Here is an 11,230-nt window from a genome sequence, read left to right as displayed (position 1 = left end):
TCTACTTAGGCGAAAATATAAAGTTTTAAAATCACATATGTTGGAAGTTTTGTCCCGTCAGCGAGGCACGCAAACACTCCGAATTCACACGTGGCCGTCACACACAACTCATTTTTCCATTCCAATGCGCTACCTTTCCATAGTTTTTCTATGTAAACACACACCAGACCGACGTGCATAACCGTTGCGCACGCAGCGTCTCGCGCATGACACAGCATTCTAAAAACGCGTCACTCAAATTAAACTCGGTTCAACTTTTAAAAAACTGAGGTTAGCAAAAACGTCTTGGGTTTTTCAAAGCAAAAAGGCGTTCTGTGTGAACGAGCCCTTAGATGGGAAGCTTTTTCTTCGACTGTTAGCGTTTTTAAAGACTTTTTGCGCTCGCGATTTTCCAACATAGCCACACACCGTAGTTCTTGGAATTGAATCATTTCCATGTTATTACTGTAAAGCTTTTTTGAAACAATCTATGTATAAAGCACTTGACTTTTTTCTCAAATATGGTCGTTTTGAAATGAAAATGTACGTGATTCATGTAGGCTAATTCCTAAATGAGTGTGACAAGACGTTTGTGCATATAATGCAAATGTGTTGGGGTCCGGTACAACATCTGTGCAAAATAAAAGTAAATAAATAAAGATTAAGACATGATATTGATCATTTCAAACACTTTGGCGTCATGTTTATTTAGTCAAAACATAAAGTAAAAAAAAGGAAATAATTAACGAGACAGAATTTACATAAAATGAAGGACAAAAGTTCCCTTTTAATTTAGCCTTTAAAATACCTTAATTACTTGATAATTTTGACCCATCTGTAACTACAGCAAGTGTTCTATATTAAGAGTAGGCTATGCATGACATTTATGAAGTTGTTGTAGGTTACAGACAACAGCCAAACATGTCTTACAATATTTATAATGGTGTTTTGAACCCTTCTCTTACACATTTACATCACAATATATGCTCATTTTATGTTAATTCTTTGGTGATAAGTGACATTATGATTTATGAAAAATGGCTTACAGTATGGCTCACTGGGATTGTGTGCAATGTCTTATGTACTTTAAAGTGCAAGTAGCTAACCTTACTACAACAGAGCAAGATTCATGTACACAATACCAAAAATAACTCATGTAGAAAATACGAATTAACTTGCACATTTCCATAAAAAGACCATTGTTGCTATCTGATGTCAAAATATAATGCTGATTACTTTTGAATACAGGGGCATGATACAGTGGTTTCATAAACTGCATTTTCAGGAACAGTTTCAGTCTTAAGGCTCAATTCAATCATTGGTTTTCAAGTATAAAAACGTGATGCTTCTTCAAGCATCACGGGTGAAGGTTGTGAGTCACGAGATGCGAGACAACAGCCTCACCTTAGTTGCACAGGGGCCTAATTCAGTGTTCTTTTGTCATGGAAATAAGGTGATTCACACCTTAATCCAATCCCTTGGCTTCCAATGTGTGTTGAATGATGGGTAATTTGTAACTTCCAAGACCCCTCAGTCCTCTGCCTCCTCTTCATCTGTCCTTTTGGATTTGAGCCGCTGGAAACAGTGGATAGTGGAAGCCAGAAAGAAACTGGCAATAATGGCTGCCACTGAAATACAAATTCCCGAAAAAATCACTATGAGATAATCAGTGAGAGTCAGCAATCCTCGACACTCCCGGAAACTGTCCTCAGAGAGCACACTGAGTGACACCTGCCGCCCATCGTCTGGAAGAGAGCACTCCAAACCCTCTAACCCTGGAAAAGAGACAGACGGAGAGGGGGGGAAATTATCATTGAAAATATACACAGTCTATACAATGTGGTGTTTTTATATTTTTATTCCATGGATGGATTCATGGATGCATGGATGGATGGATGGATGGATGGAGAGACAGACAGACAGACGATAGATAGATCGTTAAACATTTTATTGTATTTTTGCGGTAACTTACTGGCAGCACTATTGCCAGTAAGTTACTGTAACTGCCCCTTTACAGTAGCTTACCTATAGATAAATACTGTACATACATACATAAAGATTATTAATACTTTTAATGTACCCCGCCCCAGCCCAGACCTGTACGTCATCTTACATTGCATGCAGTTTAGTAACGAACATTATGCAGGACAACTGACTTCAGATGCAGCTTCTGATTCACCCCCAATCCCCCCCAAACCAACTTTGGCCACATTGTAGCCTTAAAAGTTTACGAGTAATACATTCTACATTGAATCAAATTACTTTTTTCTAAAGCTACTTTTTGTAATGTCTTTCAATGATTTTCTCATCTAAAAAAACACTGACTTAATTTCACAGCCAAAATTGATGTGTGATTAATTTGCGATTAATAAATCGGCACATCATGTAATTAATTAAATTATAATTTCGAATCGCTTGACAGCCCTAATACACACACACGCACGTTAGGATTCCATGTTTTATGGGGACTTTCCGTAGATTTAATGATTTTTATACTGTACAAACTGTATTCTATCCCCCTACACTAACTTGTATTTTTACATTTTCAAAAAAACGTATTCTGTATGATTGATTCCTCATGGGGACCTCAATTGAGTCCCCATGAGTCAGTGTGCATTCATTCAGGTTGAAGTCCCCACCGGGAAAGAAAAACATGTACACACACACACACATTAGGTTTTGGTATCTTTGTGAGGACTCTCCATAGACATAATGATTTTTATACTGTACAACCGTTATATTCTATCCCCGAACCCTAAACCTACCCATCACAGAAAACTTGTATTTATACATTTTCAAAAAACGTCTGTATGATTTAGAAGATGTTTTCTTCATGGGTTTTCATGTGAGCTGGTTCGCAAACTCATATAAGTCCAGTAAAATATGTGTGTGTGTGTGTGTGTGTGTGTGTGTGTTTGTTTGTGGTCCTGGTAAACCCTACATTGTGAGAAGTCTCTTATGCTCACCAAGGCTGCATTTATTAAAAAATACAGTAAAACAACAGGGTTTACCAGGACCACACACACACACACACACACGTCTGGTTCACTATCTTTGTGGGGACTCTCCCTAGACAGTAATGATTTTTATACTGTACAAACAGTATATTCTATCCCCGAACCTGACATACACAGACGCACACACTTTAGCTTAGTTTATTTAGTTATTTTTGGACTAGGGAGGAAGTTTTGAATTCTAAAATATACAGTATATTTTTCATAGTACATGATTTAAAATTATATGAAACCTTTAATAGAAATGCCTTGATAAAGAAGGCACAGCGAATCTTTTGAAGAGTCCATGGAACATTCAGTTTAGTCTCTCATGACCAGTGTTCAGTTACCGGACTTGTATGAGTTTCCGAACCAGCTCACATGTCAGGTCACTAATGTCACAAATCCTCAGCTGCACAATATCATGCACAAACATTATCCAAGTTTGAACAAAGCATCCTGTTTTGTCATTTAAAAAAAAAAAAAAATGTTTTTTTTTTTATCTCATCCATCCATTACACATCATATTATGATAGAATGAAAGCCAATCTGCACAAATATGTACAAACATTTCAGGTACACAATGCTATCCAATAGTGTGCACAGTATATACTACAGTTAAAACGTTTGGAGTCAGTAATTTATTTTTTAAATAAATTAATACTTTTATTCAGGAAGGATGTATTAAATTAATCGATCACAACATTTATAATGTTACAAAATGTAAATTTTTTTACTTTTTTGAACATTCTATTCATCAAAGAATCTTGAAAACATATATCAGTTTCTACAAAAATATTAAGCAGCACAATGGTTTTCAACATTGATAATAAGGAATGTTTTCTGATTTCTGAAGGGTCATGTGACTGAAGACTGGAGAAATTATGCTGCAGAAAATTCAACTTTGCCATCACAAGAATAAATGACATTTAGTAATATATTAAAATAGAGAACAGTTATTTTAAATTGTAATAATATTTCAAAATATTACTGTCTAACTGTACTTTGATAAAATGCCGCCTTAGTGAGCATAAGAGACTATATTTTAATAATATTAAAAGAGACTAATATTTTTTTAAAAGTCTTATCTTCTTTAATTCTACTGTCTGTTTCAGTTTATATTTCCTATTTAAAACCCCACTTAATTTTTTTGATGGTCACATATTCAGACAGTGTATCGCTTCAAAGGATAATAAATGAGCAAGTGGACTTCATTAACCCACACACACACAAACAAACAAACTCAAGGTTATATATCCAGCTGAACATGTGTGATAACACTCAACAGTATTTCATAAGTGCTATTGTGATGGGTGAGCTACACCTAGAATGAGGTCGTTTTCAAAATCCATGCTTTGTTTGCATTGAAACACAAAGTGCTCCCATCTGTTTGAGATCAGGTAAAAAAATTGCTTTAATATCATACAAATATCAAAATGACTAATTACTAAATGTCAAATCTTTGAATGTTTCCACTCAAAAATAGTACATGCATATGATCTATAGGAAATAAGACTATATAATGTACTTACAGAAATGAACGTAGTATAACATAATCAATATACAGAAATTCCCCACTATATCATGATGGTATTTGGAAATATTTGTATCTAGCAATAACACCGTTGCAGCTATGACTCAGAAAACTCCCATTACATAACATCAAGATAAGATGTTAGATGGGATGCTTTGCAATTTTGTTTGTCCCCCCCCCCCCCCCCCCTCTTTTTATGGGTAACATTTGTGAAATTTTCCTCGTTGGTTTGTATTTGGATTTTCACAGAGGGAGGTTTAATCTCCTTTCAGCTGTGTGATCAGCGGACACCAGATGACAGATTTAAAGAGGAACATCGCCTACGTAATACAGCCACGCTGACAGACAGACACAACAGAGCGGCAGAGCTCCAGAGCCCCATCTCTCTTTTAATTGTGTTCACGCTCAAAACCCCTTGTGATTCTGTGTAGTTGCTATAGGAACATAGAAAAAAAGGTTTTCAACGGGAATTATGGAATTAAAATAAAAGAAATGCCACTCTCATTAATATAACCGTCCATGTCATAATACAATGCCATCATGTTTGTTCATGTCATTGGCTGAAGTCAGTCGACATCATCATCAATCATGTGAGGCAGTAAATGCAGATGAGTCACTCCATCCAGAAGGGGTTTTCCACATGCAGGGGATTTAGTGACCTCAGCCTCTTTTGTTGAGTCTGTCACGTGGCCGTATGCCCATCTCTACAAGCTCATCTAATGTTTTATCATGCTAGAGCATCAGTGTTTTACACCGGAGATCTCCCAGGGCGAAAATCACAAATGACTAGCACGCGTGCAGCACATGCTTTTACCCATTTAGAAAATTCTCACAGCAGCCACAAGCTCAGTCAGCCGACTAGTGTCGTGTTGCCTGCTGTCACCACATATGTGTAACACGAGGAGGACACTGCCATGTTCTTATGTTTGCAACAGTGAAATGAATCAAAGCTTCGCCTCTGGTGTGTAATAAAGCTGGATATATGAATCCAATGTCTCTCTATTCAGATTACACTGAATTCATTCAATAGATTTGATTAATGTGCTCAGTCTATCTCAGACAAAAAAAATTCTGTCCTTTTTGCTACCATTGTACATTTGTTATCTTGCAGTAAATACATAACTTGTTGGCTTAATTGTGATATTATATGGCGTGGCAACCTCTCAGGCTCTGTGTCTGTTGACCTTTGAGGGTAGTTTAAAGAGTCGTGTGTGCGCCTGTCATCATGCTTTACTTACATACTCAGCACTGTATTGGTGGAAATCTTGGTTCTTTCCCTTGATTATCCACCTGGATATCAAATTACCAGGCAACTGAAAGTGTGCCAGAAGTGTGCTATCATCAGTATCACATTCAATGTTGGGTTGAATAATGGATGTAACGTGTCCATCCATACCCAAGCGCAAGAATTACAACACTGTAAGGGAGTTTAAACTAGTCTATCTAAATTAAAGCCTACATTATGGTGGATTCTGATGTATTTAAAGGATTGTGTGTAATTTTGTTGCTTATTAGAAACGCAATAAATAAACAAACTATAGTATTTTTTTACGCAAGCGAACCCTCCGGCATTTATAGTTATGTAGCGACGTAACACCAAGGTTGAGGGTTTAATTGTCAGGAAATGCATTGACTGATGAAATGTATACCTTGAATGCAATGTAAATTTTGGTAGAAGTGTCTGACAAATGTATGAATATAAATATATAATAGATATCTGGACTGTCTAATACATCTTCACACATTATAATCAATATGGACACCTCTGGTTCTTCTCTGTAATTGTTCATCAATACAAAATGTACAGAATTTTAGTTTTTTAAACCGAAAATAATATTTAAAACAGTATATCAATTATCTTTAGGATTTAAAATAATAGTAAATTTAAAGTTAATACACATGTCAGTGTACCATTGTTAATGATCCACAACTTGTTAAGAATCTGCAAATTATAATAATATAAGTGTTGTTCATTAAACCTGTGCAAGGTCTATAGACTGCAAATATTTGTGAATGGGACAAAAGACTCGTCTCTGTTGACAAAAGAATAAACATCCTGCATAATTAACGAGTACAGTTAATAGTATTACTCTGAAAATAAACTGATTTATTAGTTACAAACGTAAGAATTTACAGTACAGTCAGATCTCAGCCTCTTGCCTCAAATCATAAGCTGCAGTATTAGTCGAATAAACTTCAAATGGTCTGATGATGAAGCAAATCTTTCCCTGAATATGGAGTTTAATCCAATCAGGAAGATTCACACCTATGAGGATAACTATGATTTCAGGAAGTAGCGTTTATCAAATGGTCATAATATTTGGTTAAAGGGTTAGTTCACCCAAAAATGAAAATTCTGTCATTAATTTCTTACCCTCATGTCGTTCGACACCCGTAAGACCTCCGTTCATCTTCGGAACACAAATGAAGATATTTTAGTTGAAATCTGATGGCTCTGAAAGGCCTCCATTGGCACAATGCACGGTTCACTCTCAAGACCCTTAAAAGGTACTAAAGACGTCGTTACAAAGTCCATCTCACTACAGTGGTTCTACAATAACTTTATGGAGTGACGAAAATAGTTTTTATGCGCAAAAAAACCCTAAATAACAACTTATATAGTGATGACGATTTCAAAACAAGGCATCATGAAGCTTCAAAGCGTTATGAATCATGATTCGGATCTCACTGATTCTTAATAACGCTTCGAAGCTTCCTGATGCCGTGTTTTGAAATCGTCATCACTATATAAGTTGTTATTTAGGGTTTTTTTGCGCACAAAAACTATTCTCGTCACTCCATAACCGTGTACCTTGCATTGTGCCAATGGAGGCCTTTCAGAGCCATCAGATTTCAACTAAAATATCTTAATTTATGTTCCGAAGATGAACGGAGGTCTTACGGGTGTCGAACGACATGAGGGTAAGTAATTAATGACAGCATTTTCATTTTTTGGTGAACTAACCCTTTAAGTTTCCAACCATATACAATACATAAATGTGTGACCAAAACCCAAACAAATGTATTTTATATTGAGATGTTTGTAACATGAAACTTAATGTTACATTAGTCTCCAAAACAGACACATGGAGAGAAAAGTGACCTGTGCTTCTAAGGGACAGTGAGGATCATGCATCCATATTTGATGTAGCTGCGGAGTTTAACTTGACCTTAAACTAAGAGTAGTGGTAAGTGACCTAATGACCAACAGATACCGTATCCAAGAGGGTACAGTTCCCTCAATTTTATCCTTTAGTTACCACTCAAATTAACTTCAAAGAAGAGGACAAGGCAAGAGATAAAAATTAGGGAATATGTTATGTGTGGCATATGTTTCATGAATTATGCACAAGAATATTTAGCATATTCTAGTGATCACCTACAGTGTGTCGACCTCTTTTAAAACATTCTCATGCATTATTCAGTTAAATACAAGATGCAGTGAAGCCATGTAATATCACAAGTGTTATTTAAAACTCACAATCTTAATTATTATCATGCTAGCCTATCATGCTAATGTGATGAGTCAAATTAGTTCAGTCTCAGTTGCAAGCGGCAATAGTTTAAGCGTCTCTATCGTCAAAACAAAATCAGTTCACCCACATGTACGACCCAGTAGATCTTATGCATCAACACTTCCCCCACAAACCGTGAGAGTTCAAGTGATTGAAAAGGTTTCTAGTGTTTATTCGAAAAAATAGCATGACATTATTTCATGCAGATGAATGCAGATCACAAAAGCAAGATTTAAGCAGCTTACCAGTTGGGAGCTTGTGACGATTTTCCAACAGCCACAGGAAGAGTTTGGCAAAGTTGCAATTGCACATCCAGGGGTTCCCTTCCAGGCGTATCAACCGTAAGGAAGGCAACTGGCTCAGCACCTCGACGTCCAGGCCAGAGAGGGCATTCCTCTCCAGCTCAAGCTCTCGTAAGGAGGTGAGGCCCAAGAAGGCGTCCTTGTTGACCATATTCAAATACGGATTGTTCCCCAGCCGTAGCTTGATCAGACTACGGGACTCCCCGAAAGTTCCAGAGGGAATCTCAGTCAAGTTGTTGCTCCCCAGGTCTAGATAGACCAGTCTGGAGGATGTGCTCAAAGTCCCAGGCTCCAGCCTCGTTAGGGAGTTATTTCTTAGATCCAGGTAGACCAAATCACTGTAGAGAACCAGGAAATCAGAAGGGATCCAGGAAATCCAGTTGTTAGACAGAAGGAGTCTCCGTATGTCCAAAGGGATGGAGTCTGGAAGACGGGTAAGTCCTTGACCTGTGCAATCCACGGTGTGATGATCCGGACACAAGCAGTTAGATGGGCAGTTATACCCCCAAGTTAACAAGGTAGAGGATAGCAAGGCAAGGAAAGGCTGAAGCCAACGAACACATGAGAACATTGTCAAGAGGGTGCGAGGTGAGGGGGAGATTGGGGGGATTAAGTGAGGGAGGTTTGAAGAGGGGTAGAGGAGAGGGGACGGGGTAAAGGGCCAGGGGGCGAGATACTAGGAAAGGGGACAGGGGCGCATCTGGAGATGTCAGGAGTCAGGGTTGTCGCGAAGGCATCTTTCCTTGTCTCCTAGATTGCAATCTACAAATGTTGGAGCAGCAGCAAGCGGCTACAAAGACATGGAGCTCTGTTTTCCAGGAGATCATGTAGCAGCCAGTGTGGGTCGTGTGGCAGCCCGCTGGCTCTGAGCTTGAAAGGGGAGGAGATTCTCTATCGAGAGAATGTGGGGAAGAGAGAGAGAGCGCGATGTGAGGGCTTAGCAAAGAGGTAAACAGAGACGAGTGAACTAGAGACTGGGAAGCGCTGGGGGCATGGAGAGGGAGGGGAGGGGAATGTGACGACGGAAGGGGAGGTGTAGCCCACACGGTTTACCCACAGTCAGAAGGAAATTCTGATTCTTTAATTCAAATGTACACTTTGTGCTGAACTGTATCTTGGTCCATACGCTTCTGCTCTTGATTGGATGCCAGCTGTACCATGGTGCCCATAACACATTTGACCTAAGGCTGTGGTTGCATGTCTTCTTCCATCCTGGATAAACAGCTAACGACTTGTCCGTTTTTGCATTTAATCACGTTTTTTTGTCCTTTGATTCAGTCTGCGTAGTGTCTGATTTCATATTCTGTCTCCATTGCCATGGTGATGCATGTGACGATTAACATGGGGCTGTGTGCATACAGATTACTGCCCTGAAAGTGAGAGATGGTGTGAATAACTGTGTGAACCTCAACGGAGAACATTGTTGCCTTCTATTGCATCCTGCAAAACAGAAATTGCATGCAAACCCTTGCGACTTCGTCACAGCCGCACACTTTAATCACACTTGTTTATCTCCTGAATGTAATGGCTGTCCTGAAAATTTCAACGCTTTCAAAACATCCACATTTTACATGAATCGAGGGGAATATGAAAAGATTTTGACAGTACCTCTTCTCCAGTGCTTTCATGAAAGCGGTCATTACTCATCGCTTTTCCAGCTGCTGTTGTTTATTTTTGTCGCTCTGTCTTCTGAATTCATGTTTACTCCTGTGCTGCTGTAAATCTCCAGGCAAACAGAACACATGCTGTGACCACAGACAGCTTTCCTCTTACATCACATGCACTGGAGAATGGCATGGCACAGCCCAATGGAATTACACAATACTCCCATAGGTCATATTGTAACCTTGACCTTTCTGGCAGGCATCAACGGGAAAAAAAAGAAGACTTGCCTTTGACCTTTTTCATGTGGCACATCTTTGAAAAATATCAACTTATCTGAAATGTTACTTCCTCCTATGTCCCTGTAAAAGAAACAAATGTCAAGTTCATTAGTGCAACGGAAGGTACAGAAGGTTCAGGAAATCTTCTCAGTAGGGCATTTGGAAGTGTCAGGAAAGCTGTGCAGATTTTCCATTCACAATTAAAGTCTGGCATATGAATAAATAATAAATATCGCGAGCAACATACTGTTTGACACCGCTGGGTTTTGGATGGGACACAACAGGAAAGGACAAAATGCTACTTACCGTGATTAACTCGCATGCAAGAAAATAAAATGAAGATAAATCTGTGCGCCTTGCTTTGGCAGAGTTGAGTTGATTCAATCTCATGTTACAGAACCAAACGATTAATCGTCAAGGAGGATGCATGGCAGGGCTTAGTGGAAAAGATCATCCAGCTTGATTTCTTTCACCAGGGTCTTTAAAGTGAAAGATGAGATAATCCCATTCACATACACATTCACACATGGCAAGAAAACTGCATGCCAGTGGTCCCAAAAAGAGCACCTGTCAGCCTCGGCTGAGGACATGGTGACACACTTTTCTTCCAGGTGCATTCTGGGCTCTCACTCCGCATGATCCTCACCAACATACCCAAGAGCAAGATACTGTCACCCCCGCTAAACCTTTGCAATGTTGAGACAACTGGCCACAAAATAAATAATGGTTTGAGTTTGGAAAAAGCACCAATAGTCACAAAATATGAATGTCTCGGAAACTAGGACACCCACTTGAATGCACAGCATTGACGTTATAACTACAAGGGATCAACGGAACTGGGCCATAACATTAAAGCACTTTACAGTACAGACGAATTCAATTTACGTAGATGCAATATATGTAGAATAACATGGCCACCTATTTAGTACAGATTACATGGTTAATGGATTAATGTTTCATTGTACTTTTGGTGTGGTTTGTTGTGGTGGCTAATTACACTGGGATTAAATAAACACCACAATGT

The 11,230-nt window shown here is 38.6% G+C and overlaps 1 protein-coding gene across 2 annotated transcripts; it reads right to left on the bottom strand.

The window, feature by feature from the left end:
• Positions 1-655: 655 nt before the first annotated feature.
• Positions 656-10,072, bottom strand: lrrc38a (leucine rich repeat containing 38a). Of its 2 annotated transcripts, XM_079803473.1 has the most exons (3): positions 9,932-10,072; positions 8,267-9,693; positions 656-1,754 (listed from the first exon to the last, which is right to left on the bottom strand). In XM_079803473.1, the coding sequence occupies exons 2-3, from the start codon at positions 8,892-8,894 to the stop codon at positions 1,510-1,512; spliced, it is 873 nt and encodes a 290-aa protein (XP_079659599.1). In that variant the 5' UTR covers positions 8,895-9,693; positions 9,932-10,072; the 3' UTR covers positions 656-1,509. The 2 variants fall into 2 exon arrangements, with proteins under 2 accessions (XP_079659599.1, XP_079659600.1); XM_079803474.1 differs by having other exon boundaries at positions 8,267-10,034.
• Between the last annotated feature and the right edge of the window lie 1,158 nt (positions 10,073-11,230).

This window comes from Gobio gobio (genome assembly GCF_949357685.1).
Source record: "Gobio gobio genome assembly, chromosome: 21".
NCBI classification, from domain to species: Eukaryota; Metazoa; Chordata; class Actinopteri; order Cypriniformes; family Gobionidae; genus Gobio; species Gobio gobio.
The sequence above is the reverse complement of the archived record's forward strand: the minus strand, read 5'-3'. Positions and strand labels throughout refer to the sequence as shown.